At 40.2% G+C, this 17082-nt stretch overlaps 1 protein-coding gene across 2 annotated transcripts in view; it reads right to left on the reverse strand.

Annotated features, from left to right (window-relative positions):
* The window catches only part of LAMC3 (laminin subunit gamma 3), a 4228426-nt gene that overhangs the window by 562241 nt on the left and 3649103 nt on the right, over positions 1-17082 (reverse strand). For both annotated transcript variants that reach the window (XM_044058389.1, XM_044058388.1), the window contains one exon: positions 10074-10208. In XM_044058389.1, the coding sequence (XP_043914324.1) occupies positions 10074-10208 (135 nt within the window). The remainder of the gene's footprint in view (positions 1-10073; positions 10209-17082) is intronic.

Raw genomic sequence — 17082 nt, forward strand, 5'->3', positions numbered from 1 at the left:
AACAGCATGCATGGGTGTTCCAATTAATCCCATAAAACAGACTGCAACAGCTGCATAGCAAAATGAACACATGCATAAATGGAACAACAGTACGCATCGTACAAGCATGCTAGTAACATTGACGGTAACAGGCCACCAACAATGGTATTTGAACAAGGTATGTTAACATGCAACCGATCAAATATATGAACAACAATAGAACACAAGTCCCAGCATTAGGTCTGGAGTAAAACATACCCATAGTATATGAATTATTGTAGTGATCCAGACTGGGAGGGGGAGAGAGACAAAACGTTCATTAACAGCTGGTTATGCTTCTATTTTCCACAACAGTACTGCTCAGTACTCTATGGGTCTGCCCTCACTTTACATCTGCCTATGGCCCATAGCTTCTTTAGCACAAACATTCCTATTAAACTGTCAGCCTGGAAAGGTATGGGGCAAACTATGACAACTCTTTGTACATGACTACAGGGGACTCGTACATGTCAGGGTTACATATCTGGCACAGGAGGGGTACCCTGAACTGCTGTTATGTGAGTGTGCTACTGGCACATTTCAACTGGTTTCCTATCTGTGTCCAGGGTTATTGGTAGCAGTGACCACTAGCTGTGACAGTGTGACACTTGAGAGATATGTATCAGGAAGAGTGCATATTGTGTGTAAGTATCTTGCTGTCATTTGCAGGCATGTGGTGGGACAGTTGAACAGTTGTACACAGCTTATTAGTATACTCTTCATACAGCTACTACCAACATTTCCTTACCTGTACAACCTGTGGAGAAAATATCTGTTAACACTACCTGACTGTTTTTACATTTATTCCTTATTCTTTGTGCGTAGATATGCACACATCTTAGTACCACTTCCTGGATTCAAACCGTGTCTGTATGTACAAAATTAACAACTAACTAGTTCTAATCACACTGAGCTACTGGAGAACTGCTGGTTTCTGTCTAACAGTCTCTTGGTTAGACAGTCTGAATTTGTAATCCTTTGATGCATGCATGACAGTTATTGTACTGTGCATTAATCCTTTGGATTACTACAATCTGGAAAGCAAAGGCTAATGCAAGGCAATACTGGATGGAACATGATTTGAAACTTTACACTTTATTATTCAGGGTTCAGAGCTTAGTGCAGTATATATTTCATATATCAGTTAGATCTTATTTTACAGCTCCACAATTTCCAGTTTTTCTTACAGCTGGTTCACAGAAGAAGCTCAGTTAATGTATGCTGTCACAGCCACATTTGTTGTGAAGAATCTGTATACATTCTAAATGTCTACAACAACATACCAGAATAAACACAACCATTTTTTGTAGGTAGTTTTATTGCACATCAATATTAGTCTGTCAAACATTTTTATTTATTCAGTTCACACAGTAACAGTATGCCTACTAGCAGTAAGCAATGTACTCCTTCTTAGCTATTTGAACAAAATGTTGGAAAATAGATTTGTACTCACCAGCCTGTCAGCGCAGCCTCAGCAGTCTGTCAACATGGGCTTCAATGTTCATAGCCCTCTCTGTTGCAGCTGTAGGAGAGAGAAACAAACATTATGCATACCTGTCTATCACATTCTCAGGCTAGTATTTGCTACAAAGTACTCGATAGTGATACTTACTCACTACTGGACATTCCGTGCCCATGCATTTTGGATCCACTGGGCCAAGAGCACCCCCTTCCTCAGCTTTAGGTCAGCATAGTGGTGCCGTACCTGCTCACCAGTCCGGGGGTTGCCAGTGGCACTGGTGAGATCATGTGTGAGACAGTCCCAGACCTCTGTTTTGTATTGTGAGCCCTAGTACTGGCTCTGCAGCAGTCTCTCATCATAGTTTTCAACAAGGAGTCCAGCCATGACCCTGGACTCCTGAATGCTCTAGCGCTGCACCCAAAAGCACACTCCCTCTGCAATCCCAGACATGTTCCTGATCAAACTAAATGGGTTATGGCTGTATTCCCACCTACACAGTTTAAATAAGGTGATATTCCCACCCTTTGCCATCATTGGACCATTTTGAACATGTTAAGCTCTGGTATACAGTGAGCAAATTTGCTAAGCTGAGCTGAACAGTGCTTAAAGGGGTAATTGCTGAGCACTGCTTAACAGTGCACAAATCTGCTTCCCTGAGCTACCTGCTGCTTACCAGTCATGTCTAGGTGATGCTTAAACCTGGTAAGTACAGCTGAGCATTGCTGACCATTGCTCAATTTTCATTTTAGAAAACTATCAAAATAATTAATTAATTTAGTAGGTGTATATGATTTACTTTACATGACATCCCTCTATGTGCTTTCATTACATTAGCAAGGGGTGTGACTATACTGCATGGGACACTTGTATATATATAGGTGATTTCACATGTTATATGCACTCACACTTCCATTTTACACCAGCTACACTTCCCTGGTTGACAGAAACAGTTACTACATAATGTAAGTTTAAAAAATTTATTTTAATACTGCTTTCCCATATAAAAATAACTTGCCTGTCTTGGTACTCGAACCTTGAACACTTGCATGTAAAGCCGGGACTCTAACCACTACACTATCTCAGCTTCAGAATTTCATCTGTATAGTTTAATTTATCTCTTATGGGATGTTTAAGCAATGCTAAGCGGAGGGCCATAACGTGCACATCCGCTTAGCTACACTTAAGCATTCCTTATCATGTAAAAAAAAAAAGATTTATTATATTATTATTTTATATAGTGAGTATTGTGGTTTTTGACAAGTTATTGAGGACTGCAGTCAGGGAATAATGGCATACATTTGACTTTCAGACTTCTATCCTTCAGAAATTCATGCTAATGCATGACCTGTTTTCTATCAACTTTCTAAGTTTGTAAGGGCAATATTTAAGTAGTGTCCCTTTTTAGGACTTTTTCCCCCCATTATTTGTGCCTTTGTCCACATTTTCTGCTTTAGCAGGTTGTGAGGTGTCGTACGACACTTTTACAATACAGGGGGTGTGTCACTGAACCTGTCACACACCCCCTGCATTGGTTTCCTGCTCCCGTATGTATTTCAGTGTCTGCGGACACTGAACTGATCATTTATTTCATTTCAGTGTCCTTGGACACTGAAATACTGGCATAATACTACAGAAATTATCTAATATTATGCCAGATCAGTGGCGTGTTCGTAGTCCGTGCACTACTTAAATACGCCCCCTGCACTCGTTCATGGTTCGTGTTTGTTTAACCTTAACAGCAGCGTGCCTTCATGAATATGCAAGGAGCGCTGCTGTGGCTATATGGACACAAACCACTCCATGCAGGAATAGCACTATTCCTGCATGGAGTTTATTGAATCCAGGGGTCTGTCTTTAACTGGAACTAAGTATAATGCAATGTAGGAAATGCAGCTTTTCTTTCCCGGACTCCACTGAAGATGCGTATTACCCAGTTGGACTTTCCCAGTAAACAATGACAAATAAATAAATAGTCTCCTTAATGACCTGCATCCAAAATCCAACTAGGCAAGTTGTTCCTTTACAATAGAATCCTGGGGAGGAAATCCTCTACATATGCAAAACAGAAAGAACATATAGTACAAAGTAACATCATAAAATATGCCAAAAAATATAGGCTTTATAATCAAGATCAAATTCATAAGGAACATGCATACAAATATATTTAAGTACAACAAATACAACACTGAGATATGAAAAAGATTCAGGATATCTGAAGTACAGGATATGAATTTGTGTTTTCTGCTGTTGTAAGATATTTGCATAGGAGACTATAATGGCCTAAAGTGGTAGAATAGTTTTTCAGGAAGTTTTTGATTTGACCTGTGATGATGGGCTGTGAGGTTAAGTCACCACGCACTATCTATTTTGAGTAGAGTAGTTATCTTTAAGCTGATCTATTACCAATATTTCAAGTACAGCATTATTTCTCCTTTTTACTTTCTCGGAGTTACATATATTGGTAATGTACCTAAATGCAATTATAGATTCTTTTTTATAAGACGCATTGCTCCTACTACATTTGGAACTGTCTGGCTATCTTTCTTCCACATTGCTCTCATCTCTGCCTGCAGATCCTGATATTTTATGACTTTATGTCTCTCTGTATGCAAGACACTGCAGTCACTGGGTGTAGCGATTTCAATGATCAATGCTACTTTTGTCTTCTTTTCTTGGACCACTACATCTGGTTTTCTAGCATCTATCTTTTGAACTGTTGGTCATGGGTAATCCTATGTAATATAAACTTCATCGTTTTCTATGATGTTTTGTGGCTTATATTTCCAGTGCTTTTCAACCATTTCAATACCACAATGTTTGCACAATCCCCACTGCAACAGTCTTGCCACATTATTATGCCTTTCAGTATTCAGTCCTTTTCTGCCGTTAGTATGTCACAACCAGCAACAAGGTGTGTGACTGTTTCCAACTTGGTTTTACAAAACCTACATTTGTCTGTTCCTCCCACATGTTCAATGGACATTGTAAACCAGCGTGTTAAGTAGTCCACTGTCTTTGGCTACCAATATTAACCTTTCATCTCTTGGTTTGAATTTGCTTCTCCTTAACCATTCCTGTGTTTGTTCTTGATCAACATGAGGTTCTTCCAGAAGTTTTCTATACTTAGGTTCATAGGTTGGTACTAGGCTATCGGCCCTAGGGCCTATACAAGCCTAGCCATAACAATTCCCTGGCTATTTCTTCCCACAGTATTTACTTCCCTAGACCCCATCTAGCAGGGTAACTGATGTGATCCCCGGGGTGAATTTCCTATCTCCCATCCAATTATCAAGGTTCCTTTTGAAGAGGGCCAAAGAGGCGCTCTGCTTGACATGTATGGGTAGTCTATTTCAGAGTCTGGGGAGTCTCTGGGTCAGGAAACTATACCTCCAGTATGTTTTGTTCATTGTGATGACAAGGTTTAGATCCCTGAAGCGTGTGTCTCTGAGGGATTGGGATTTCTTTAAGTGTAGCATGTCCAACAGCTCTGGGTTTGACATGGCCTTGTATGTTAAGCAGAGATCGCCTCTGAGTAGACGATATGCGACAGAGTATACGTGGAGTTTTTTAGAAGTTCAGCATAAGGCATCTGCTTTAGGCCTGTGATTCTTTTAGTGAGGTATTTCTGCAGCCTTTCCAGTTGTTGCAGATGTCTTGAGAGGTACATACCAAATAGGGCACTGTATTTTATAATGTGTCTAATGGGGGATGAGTACAGTGGGACAATGACCTCCTTTTTTCTGGATGAAAAGCCCTTAGTGATGAGGTGTGCCACATAGAAGGATTTCCTGACTGTTGTGGCGATGTGGTTATCGAAGGTGAGACCACTGTCCACCTGTGTCCCTAAGTCTCATCACACTTTCGGTGTTTAGTGTACTGCCACCTATGTGGTAATTCATAGGTACATGTTTTTTCCCAAAAGGGATAACTATACACTTCTTGACATTGAGGTTGAGCCCATGGCTATGGCACCAAGCATCTGTTTCTGTAAGGCCCTTTTGTAGAATATCCACATCATTAGGGGATTCAATAATGGTTTCCAGTTTGCAGTCATTTGCAAACTTTGTTAGCCAGAGTCCCTTAGTGTTGGCCTGTACTTCAGAGAAGTAGATGCTAAACAAGAGTGGTCCCAGGACTGAACTCTGAGGTACTCCACTTGTCACTTGTCTGGAGCTGGATTTGGAGTTGGCTACTTTTACAGTGCAGGTTCTGTCCATAAGCCAGTTGACAACCCATCGAGTGATGTAGGGATTAATGCCCAGCTTAGTAAGTTTATCTATGATTCCAGTGTGGGGGATGGTGTCAAAGGCCTTGTCAAGGTCCAGATAGGCTGTGTGGCCCATATTACCCTTGTCCACGGCTCTGGAGACTGATTCGAAGAAGTCACTCAGGTTCAGGAGACAAGATCAGCCCTTCCCGAACCCAAACTGCGTGGGGTCTAGTGTCTGAAGGTTGCCAATGTCTTTGTTTCTAAGTTCCATGATAATACATTCCATGGCCTTGCAGATCAGGCTCATCAGACTGATGGGGCAGTAGTTCCCAGGATCCAAGGTGGATCCCCCTTGTGGAGTGGGAAACTGTAGCTGTGCGCCACTCAGTGGGTACGAAGCCTGAGATGAGGCTATGATTAAACATGACACCTAGATGAGGTGCCAGTTCATTTTGTAGTTCATGTAGTACATAGCCTGGGATGTCATCTGGTCCCATGGATGCTGTATTCTTAGCTTTGGAGAGTGCGTTTCTTCACCTGTGTGGCCATTATTACTGGAATATGGCAATCTTTCAGTACTGAGATGGACCCTTTAGGGGGTGAGAGGGTGGTGAAGTTTGCACTGAATTGATCTGCCAGGATATTGGCAATATCCTTGGGATCAGTATATTAAATTCCATTCTGTTGTAGCTTAGAGCAGATCTGAGCATTGCCATTTAGATTCTTGACATAGCTATAGAATGCCTTGTGGTTGTCTTTGGAATCTTTGGCAATTTTATTTTTGTAACTAGCTTTGGAGGATTTTTTGAGGGATCTCAGCTTCTTACTGAGGCTGGTAAGGGAGTTTTTTGCATCCTGGGATTCTTTCTTTTGTTTTTGCAAATATATTTATGTTTTTTCCACATTTCTTGCCTTCTCATCTGGTCCTTCACTTTATATTCTTTCTTTTTTTTTTTTTTTGGCACATTTAGTTGCTGCCTGATTATTTTCTACTTCTGGTTTGATTTCCATTCCTGCTTGATGCCTATATGCTTCTGCTAAATTAAACAGAGGAGTCATCTTACATCTATTCTACTCATGTTTCAAAACTTTCACTACATTTGGGTGTTGTGAGGTCAGCAGATGTGTGTGGAGTCCCACTATTGCAGATCTATACATGTAATCAGTTTCATGGAGGCCCATCCCACCTTCGGAATAGGGAATATATAATCTTGGTATACACTGACTTTTTATAAATCATCTGGTGAGCATGAAGCATCCTTCTTGTTTTCCTATCTATTCTATGTAACACGTTTTGGGGACAGTCAGTCACTCCAAAACTGTAAGTTAGGACAGGAAGAGCAAATTGGTTTATAGCTTGAATTTTGTTCCTAGTTGTCAACACTGTTATTTCCACTATAGCATTGTTGTTGTAGCTGTTAGGTGGCAGCTTTGATGAATTATGGGTTCATAATACAGGCTATGTTAAAGTTTGTTTTATGTGGTATAGGCTTATGTTGTGCTTTTCTTTGTCTGGTGCCAGTAATTTGTTCATAGCATTCCAGAACTGTTTTGGTTTCTAGTTTGTTGATTGCAGTTTATAATAGCAGCATTTATTTTCTGTTTTTATAATCTTTTTTTTTTCCTCCCCACAGCTGACCATCAACTACTACCAGCTCCTTTTCTTATTCACCAGATCTCCTGGTCCTGGCTTAGCCTCTCCTGTGCTCATCCTGATCCTAGTCCAGAGCTGACAAGAAGCTCGAGGATGTTAGTGTATAAGCATACTGCTGACAGGGAGTGTGCCCTAACTCCCCCACTTCATGGCAGTCTTGATAGTGTTATTGTTGCTGCCTTTGTTGGTGTGTATGGGCTTCCACATGTGCACAGTCCCCAGACAAAGTATCTCACCATTCATGCTGCGTAGAGTTCGCCAGGCTCATGCACTGCTTACTAAAGTAAACTTAGGCTACCGCCCTCCACATAGAATGACCAAGATAACATTGGCTACCAACTCCCATCCTCCCCTGATGCCCCTCCAGATCATATGCAGCTATTCAGAAATGGATCACCTAGGACGCAGCAAGGGTTTTATCACTCTGCACCTAAAAGCTGTTTGTTTTATCAATTTTTTTTCTTTATTTCTAAGTGTTCTGCAATTTTGAAAATGCTATTTGACTGTTTAATTTCTTCAAAGCTGTCCAGGTGTTGTCTCTTTGATTCATGGCTTGCTTAGTTTCTATGGTTAGCCATGGGATTGATGAGCTTTTTAGTCTTTCATTCTTAGTGGGTCTGTTGACTTTAATAACACTGAAGTAATGAACTGTGTCATCAGTAGTATTTAGGGGACAGTTACAATGTTGATGATGTGGGAACTAAAAGTAGTCTCAAAGAAGTTTTTTTTTTTTTTGCACTTAGTATAGTAAACCTAGTGTCTTTTGATGGTTTAGTTTGTGCCCATATAATATAGGTGGGATGATGGTCACTAATAGTATCTGAGAGTGTTCCTACAGTGTGATTATGTTTGTTGTAAGAGGTTAATATCAAGTTTAGTATATCGCATCTATTAAAAGTTTATCAGTTCTGGTAAGTTTGGTAGGTTATAGTATTAACTGTGTGAGACTGAAAAGGTTTATGGAAGGCTGTGATGGATCCGAGGTTTCACGATTAGATAGCATAACCTAGTCTATGTTAATGCCACCTAAATAATGAAATTTTGATAGTATGATTTTTAACATTCATAATGTGACAAGAGCAAAAGTACCACCATTACTGGATGTCAATACATCTTAAAAAAACATTAAATTCTATCACAGAAATGAGAATACAGAGCCAAAGACAGAAAAGAGATGAACTGCAACCAAGCTCGATGCTACTACAAAAAGTCTGAGTCTGCTGTATGAACAGAATGTTATGCTTTACATATAAGTTAATAACAGTGCAATATATTATTTTAGTACCCACTATTCACTGTCATTTACAGTACTGGTAGAAAACCTGCTACTCCATAAAACATTTGTAACAAATTTCATCTGATTAACATTACTATATTTGCTAGAAGTTACCTTCCACAAGGACCTTGTGCTGAATAATTAAAATAAATTATCTCTGTTTTCTGCTATTTTTTGCTGTACTATGTCATTTGCGGAAAAAAGCAGTGTTCTTAGTCATTTGTGGTCAGTAGAGCTTGCAAAAGGCAGGGTTTCTTGTATACATTCAAGGACTGTAAATGCAACCCTCAGAACTGCAAGAATTTAAGCATGATTACAGGAAAGTATATATTAACTCTGAAATTACTGGTCTCAGAGTATTCCCTTTTCTTAGGGGCAATATATATAACTAGGAAGGTGAAGAGAGCTTGCCTCCTCCCAAAACAATTGAAATATTCAATAGTGACTTCTGAAGTTTTGGCATTCACTGTTATTTGTGGGAAATCATGCTTTTTTTTTATACTTCTGCATCTCAAATTTTCCGGTCTTGAACTTCTGGGAGGGAGCCAAAAATAATTTAATGAGTTAACAAAGGGCAGAATTTCATAGGTTCATAGGTTGGTACTAGGCTATCGGCCCTAGGGCCTATGCAAGCCTAGCCATAACAATTTCCAATTCCCTGGATATTTCTTCCCACAATATTTACTTCTCTGGGCCCCTGTCTAGCAGGGCGACTGACATGATCCCCGGGGTGAATTTCCTATCTCCCATCCAATCATCAAGGTTCCTTTTGAAGATGGCCAATGAGGCTTGACATGTATGGGCAGTCTATTCCAGAGTATGGGGAGTCTCTGGGTCAGGAATCTATCCCTCCAGCATGTTTTGTTCATTGTGATGACAAGGTTTAGATCCCTGGAGTGTGTGGCTCTGAGGGATTGGGATTTCTTTAAGTGGAGCATGTCCAACAAGCTCAGGGTTTGACATGGCCTTGTATGTTAAGCAGAGATCACCTCTGAGTAAACGATATGCCACAGAGTATAGCTGGAGTTTTTTTTAGATGGTCAGCATATGGCATCTGCTTTAGGCCTTAGTTCAGCCATTAGTTTCAAATGCCAGAAAAAAGAAAAATAAATTACCTTCAATTACTTCCTGCATGTCACATTTGATATGGAATTTCTTGCATACTTATTTGGTACAGAAAGGTAATGAAAGAATGACATGCCACACTGCATGTCGTATGCCACAGAAAGGCCATTTTCAGTTCTATGTTGGACTACTGAGAGTATCATCATCATCATCATCATCATCACAACATCACAAGTCAGTGTTAAATAATTGGTGTGATTATGCTGAGAAAATGCATAGCCATGCCAGAGAACACATACTGGATGCAAAGCATGGTGCATGAATATTTATTTGGTATGGGTTTCACTATGTGAAAATATACTGTAATACACCAGTAGGAATTACTTACTTATCTTCCAGTTCATCAATAAAGTCTTCTGTACTGTTGTCCTCAAGAAGATTTGAAAGTAGCATGTATGTTATGTTTGACATTTTGACAGCATCTTCAGCAGTGGCTTTAATCTTTGAAACCATCTCTTCAAGACTATAAGGAGGAAATGAAATCAGTCAATAATTCTATGCATAAACAATAACACATCCTATGATTCATAAATGTTACCAGTAGTGGTAAACCCTACTAACAGCTGGCAGTAGTTGTTTTTGATACAGAGGTAGGCAGCTCTGATTTAGTTCTCTAGCTGGAAATGTTTCCAATAATACCTCCAATACTGCTCTATATGAGAAGCATTCCATGTAAATCTCTCACCCCCAGCCTCAAATTTCAGGAGTTCCTCAAGGCTTGGTACTAGGCCCAGCACTATTATCCATTTATTTGTAATATTTTTAGCCTTGTTCACCAATTGTCTTATTTCTTTCTTTACACAGGTAACTTGTTCAATTATTTGTATTCTAATCAAAATTAACCATTGCATACTTGATGACTTCACTCATAACCTAATTCCCATTAGGGACAATTCCAGTCCACAACTCTAAATACAAAATTCTCATACTTCTAGGCACTTAAGAAAGGTTACCATTAACAAGTTCAGGTTCACAGATGTTTTTCCAGTAGTAGGCTATTCCACTGAAAATTTCTTCCAGTACAAATATCTTGGCAGCGAGATAAACCTCACACTATGTCTAAGACTATATATTATCAAATGACAAAAGCAATATGGAAATTCGAACAAGTGAAGTAACAAATACAAATAAATAAATCGGTAAATAAAACAGTAATCTTTCTACAACAGAAACTCCTTGAAAACCCAAAGAAAAATGCTTCTAAAGAGCTGTCTCACTTCCATCGTAACATGCTGATTACTAGTAATTACACATTTCACAACACACGCACAGAAACCCAAACATGCCTAAATGCTACCTGCCACTTTATATGCTTTTTTCTAAAACAAAAGAGCATCACTTCCTTTTCTTTATTTGTCATCTAGTCACCAGCAGTAAGCATCTTTGCAGCTGTGTATATTGAAGACAATGATTTCTGTCATCCAAGTCTTGAAAATTTAAGTCAGGCTACAACCTGTGTTTAAAATAACACCTACACAATATTTTAGATACAAGGTTGTTTACACAGAATTGTAATTTTGTAATACAGTCTTGAGTAAAAACAGACATTTGTGACCCAGTTAGTTATCTCAAAATATATGAACTCTAAACACAAAAGCGGGTGTGTTTCTGTATGAAGCGCATTATCCCAAGTGCAAAGAAGCTTGATGCATATGTAATCAAGAGAACGGGAATTTACGAAAGGCTCAAACACTAAATTAATCATTATTGCAAGAGGGGGATAAGAGCCCTCATCCTTGCCCATTCTGGAGGCTTAGTCTTTACACTCCCCTTAATTATGTATTCTCATTTTGTGGTAACTTCAACTTGACAAAACAGCACTCATTATGACAGCATGTCATATCATATCACTACAGTAAGAAGCTAACCTTTGATGAGAAAACAGTTTAACTAACTATAACATGAATAGCTCAAGATTGAGCAAACAGAGCTTGAGGAAGTCATGGTAAACTGTTCCCTTAAATATTAATAAAATAAATTTAAGGAAGAAAGGACAGGTAATCACAGGGAAGGGACACATATGCAGTGATAACAATGGATATTATGAAGGAGGACTGCAGATACTCAACAGTGAGTTCCTGAGGTTGAACAGATTAGATCTGTATTACTAAAGGAACTGGTGGGGGAACTTATGGAAGTGGACCTTCCTTTAGCTGGAATGGTATTATACATCTGGACAGCAGTATGCATGGTGAGAGTGAAATGCAGGTGTGAGACTTTAGGCAGTGCAGCTGGATTTCAGCTGCGGAAGTTCATGAAGTCCTTACTTACAGGAAACAGGCAAAGTATATGGAACATGTACTGTAAAAAAAATGCAGGATGCAAACTCCTACATGGCTCTTTATAGAGCTACGAGTTTCTAACATTATCAGTGAACATTTGAAATGTGTGTTAGATAAACCTGGCTCCTAATGTAACCTTATCTGAATTGTCACAGGTTCACAAAACACTGATCATAGTCCATTACAGTTATTGAACAGCAATCTACAGTTGAGATAAGAAAATCAACAAAAGCAATTTTTTGCAAGTAGCAAGCCTGCCTGCACTCCTCAGTATGGAGTGATATCCTCCATGCATCCTTCTGCTTTGTATATAGGTTCATAGGTGTTTACTAAACTAACGACCTTTTTAAGCCTAGCCACGCATCCCAAATCTCTGACAAGTTCTGATACCCTTGATAAGTGTATGCATGGGTCTGGGAAATTAACCATTTACAGGTTACCTGTGTCCATTAGAGACATAGGTGCCAAACCAGGGATGAATTTCTGTTTTCCCATCCAATTGTCCAAGTTGCACTTGAATTGGGTTAGGGAGGAACTCTGCTTCACATTGATGGGAAGCCTCTTCAATAGAAGGGGTAGTCTCTGGGATACATACCTATCTCTCCAGCAGGTCCTATTTATATCACAGGCAAGGTTTAAGTTTTAAGAATGGGTAATTCTGGTACTGTTTGTTTTGTGAATATGCAGGAGTGGGTCTGACAATGCCCTGTATGCCAGGCATAGACCTCCCCTCAAAAACTTGTAGAAGACAGAATACAGGGAAAGGGCCCTGAGGCAGTATGCATAGAACATTTTACTTACACCCTGTATTTTTTTAGTGAGGAACCTCTGTGGACGTTCCAGTTGTTGGATATGCCTGGTTAGGTACATACCAAAGGGGGCACTGTACTCAATGGCAGGTCTGATGAATGCCAAATACAGTGGAACAATGACTTCCTTGGACTTAGATGTCATACCTTTGTTTATAAGTTGCACAACATAGAATGATTTCCTCACCACTGTAGACACGTGATAGTCAAAGGCTAGATTATCATCTATGTGTATCCCTAAGTCCCTGACTACTGGGTCAGCTCTAAGGGGTGTGTTGTCAATATGATAGTTACCAGGTGTGGATGACTTCCCAAAGGATACTATTATATGTTTTTGGGATTTAGTTTTAGTCCATGGCTCTCACATCAGTTGTTTGTCTGTGTTAACCCCTTCTGGAGAATATTTGTGTCAGTGTGAGATTCAAAGACAGCTCTTAATTTGCAATCATCTGCAAATTTAGTGAGCCAAAGACTATTGACATCGGCCCTGACTTCTGAGAAGTAAATTTCAAAAAGAAGCAGTTCAAGGACTGACCCCTGAGGGGCTCCACTTGTGACTGGCCTCTTTGTAGAGGTGGACTCCCCAGTTCTAACTTCCTGGGTCCTGTTGGTGAGTCAGTTGGCTATTCACCGGGTGACATATGGGTTTGTACCTAACCTCCTGAGTGTGTCAACAATGCCGGAGTAGGATATTGTGTCAAATGCCTTGGCCAGGTCAAGGTACGCAGTGTGAACAATTCTGCCTTCATTCATTGTTTTGGTGGCCTTCTCAAAGAAGTCCACCAGGTTGAGTAAGCATGATCTGCCCTAGATGAAACCAAACTGGGTTGGGTCTGGTATCTGAAGGTTTACTATATCTCTACTGATCATCTCCATGATAATTCTTTCCATGGCTTTACATATAAGCCTAGTGAGATGCATGGGTCTGTAGTTTCCAGGATCTGTAGATGGTCCACTTTTGTGTAGAGGGATGACTGATGACTTTTTCCAAGCATAAAACATGAAGCCTGTTTGGAAGCTACAATGAAATAGTAATTCCAGAGGCCCTGACAGGTCATGTTTCATGCTATTTAGAAGGCATCCTGGGATATTGTCTGGGTCCATTGATGCAGTGATCTTGGTCTTAGAGAGAGCAAGAAGGACCTGTTCCCTAGTGATAATAGGAGTTGTATTTGATGATATTTCCAGAGGGAAGGTTGTGGGGGGAGGGGTAAAATTGGAGCTGAATTTATTAGCCAGGAGGTTTGCTGTATCTTCTGGCTCAGTATAGGTGGCTCCATTTACAATGAGCTCTGCACACAATTGTGTATTGCCTTTGAGGATGCGGACATAGCTACAGAATACTTTGTGGTTGTCCTTGGCCTGGGAGGCCAAACCTACCTCAAATTTGGCTTTGGTAGACTTTATTTGTCCTCTGAGTTGTTTAGTTTGATGAGAGTGCTTTTATCCTGCTGGGTGCTGCACCTCCTAATTTTTGCCATGGTTTTCTTCCTTCTGTTATGCAGCCTACTGATTCTGTGATTCAACCAGGGTGGCTTGTTTTTTGAGTTAGTTCTGTACTTTTTCCTGGTGGGTACAGCTGCCTCTATGCAGCTATTAACATTCTTTTACTGGGTTTCTGTGAACAGTTCTGCATAGGCAGCAGTGTTCTCAGGGTTTATGGGGGCTTGAAATGTTGCCAGGTTGTCACTTAATAGCAGAAGGTTAGCCATAGAATAGTTCCTGAATATTCCAGGTTTAGCTGGGTGACCAGGTTTTATTTTTACTTCAAAGGAATGGTCTGACCTTACCAGGGAAGGTATTACAGTAGGGGCTATGCAGCAGTCTCCCATATTAGTGAGGACCAGATCCAGTATGGTTGCACCCCGGTTGGTGGACTGACTATCTAGTCCAGGGAGTTTGTGTTTACAAAATCCAGGAATCTCTGTGCATGTATGTTTGGTGTCGTATAGGATTATCAGTTAATAGTGGGGTAATTAAAGTCAACCATGAATATGGTATTGGGTTGGATGTTTAGTGTTTCTAATACATTTAGATACATGGTATGGGTTTCCTGGGTCATAGAAGGGGACCTATAGCTTGCATGGAAGTGGTATTGGATTTTACCTATGGTGATTTGAACATGGAGCAGCTTAAGTGCATTGTCCTGTTTGACCAGCCTTGAAGTATATTTATTTTTTGATGTAAATAGAGATACCTACACCTTTATTCCCTGCCTGTGAAGTAGCTGGCCTATATGTGTGGAAGGCATTATAACCTTCCACTGTTGGTGTGCTCTCTGTGGCTTTAAACCATGTCTCGGTGACTGCACAGACTTCTGCATTCTCTAAGGTAAACAGAACTTCTAGGGAGAGGAGTTTTTTGTTTAGACTTCCAGCATTGAGCAGTAATACCTTTAGATTTTCTTGGTTTTGATTCACTATGTCAAACATACTTTCAGTTTGTTATTGCCTAAAAAAGGCACTATGTGGGAAGACAATGTTTTAGCTAATATCCGAAAGCCTGGAGGGGAGAGCTACAGACGATCTCTAGCAAAGCAGTGTGGTCTGCTGACCATCTCCTTCCATGCTGACAAATATTGCACCCCCTTAGAATGGCACCAGAAACTAAGCCAATTATTAAAATCAAACAACTTTTGTTCGTATTGTGGCATCATCCTTGGAGAAGGTAAAATGCTACTCAATGCTAAGGTCATAACAGCCTGAGACATATATTCCAAGAGCTCCATGATGTCTCTCTTCATATAGTCTAGGGAGGTATGTCTCAGGTCATTTACTCTCATATGGACTATGACTGAGTCATATTGGAAATTGTGGTCCAATGACCTGAGTGCACGCTTAATGTGGTGGCTCCCAGCCCCTGTTAAGCAACTGACCATAACTGTCTCCTTACTCAGCATGGTGAGAGTGACCTCAGTGTGTCTCATGATGGAGTGTCCAATGACTAGAATGTTGGACTGTGTGGTGGCTTGCCTTATGGGTTTAGAGGTAGAGGCTCTATGAGATGTAGTGCTATGTGCTGATGTGGGTGTTGTTTTGAAAGAGCACATTTGGGGCTGCCGAGAATATTTGTTGTGTGTACTTCATTTAGTAGTTTGTTGTGGTTTAAGAAGGGTACATGTAAGTGCCTCAGCATATGTGGATTGATATGTCTGCTATGAATTGTGAATGACGGTTGCAGCATGTATACTACTGACAACCTTATTGGCATTAGAAGTACTTTTATGTGAGAGCTGTTCCTCCAGTGACATTATGCAAATAGATGTCTCACATACCATATCAGTTTGTTTGAGAATTAACTGGTTGTCAGTAAACATGAAGCAATTTCTACATTGCCTCAGGCTGTCCATATCCACCAAGCTGGTAACGGAGACAGTAGGAAAGGTTATATCCATGGCAACAGATCCTTTTTTATTGATCAGACAGTTTGAGTGAGAATATCAATCACTATCAGGAGTAGCCGGTTTGCAAATATGTGGACAGTGCTTGTCATTGCAAACTAGTGTGCAACTAGGTACTGGAGAAATTTCCATTGTGCTTTTACAGGAAAAATGCCAATCAAGGTGTTTGAGTCTGTAGAGATCACTGCCAAACACCTGAGGAGAAATTAATGCATAGACCCTGAGAATTTATGGATGACGTATTTAAGCAGATATTCTGAAATTAGAAACAAATCAAGCAGTTCTTACTGAAACAAAGAATTAGCTTGTCAAGAATGATGAAAGGAAGGGAGTTGCATGAATGGCTACTGCCTGGCTATTACTAATGTTGGTCTCACCACAGCTTCAGTCTGTTGGGAAACAATGCTCCTTTGCTTCTTCTCTCACCAAAAGAAAAATATTAGCACCAATCCCAAGAAGAGAAGCAGGGAGCAGGTTGTTTCGTGAGCCGCAGTCTTGTCCCAGATGATGCAAGGGTCTTGTAGGCTTATAGCCTTTTTCTGGCAGATGCCTAGAATAGCAACCAGACCAATCAGGAATGTTAAGCACTGACACTCACTCTCCAACCAGAAACAATCAGGAATCAATGCACTCTGCTCCTTCTCTCACCATGACCAGAATGCAAGCACAGATTTTAAGCCGTCACCTATAAAGCAGGTATTAGGCTTTCTGGTGATCAGTAATCTCCAGGAAATGATGTCCCTGTACTCCTTCTCTCACCACAAGAAAACAGAAGCACTAATCCCAAGATGACTACTGAGAGGGATAATGTGGTCTCTCCAATAACCAGTGTTCTTGCAATAGATG

The sequence above is a fragment of the Protopterus annectens genome, chromosome 16.part0 (assembly GCF_019279795.1).
Source record: "Protopterus annectens isolate FY-2018-M chromosome 16.part0, PAN1.0, whole genome shotgun sequence".
NCBI lineage: Eukaryota > Metazoa > Chordata > Ceratodontiformes > Protopteridae > Protopterus > Protopterus annectens.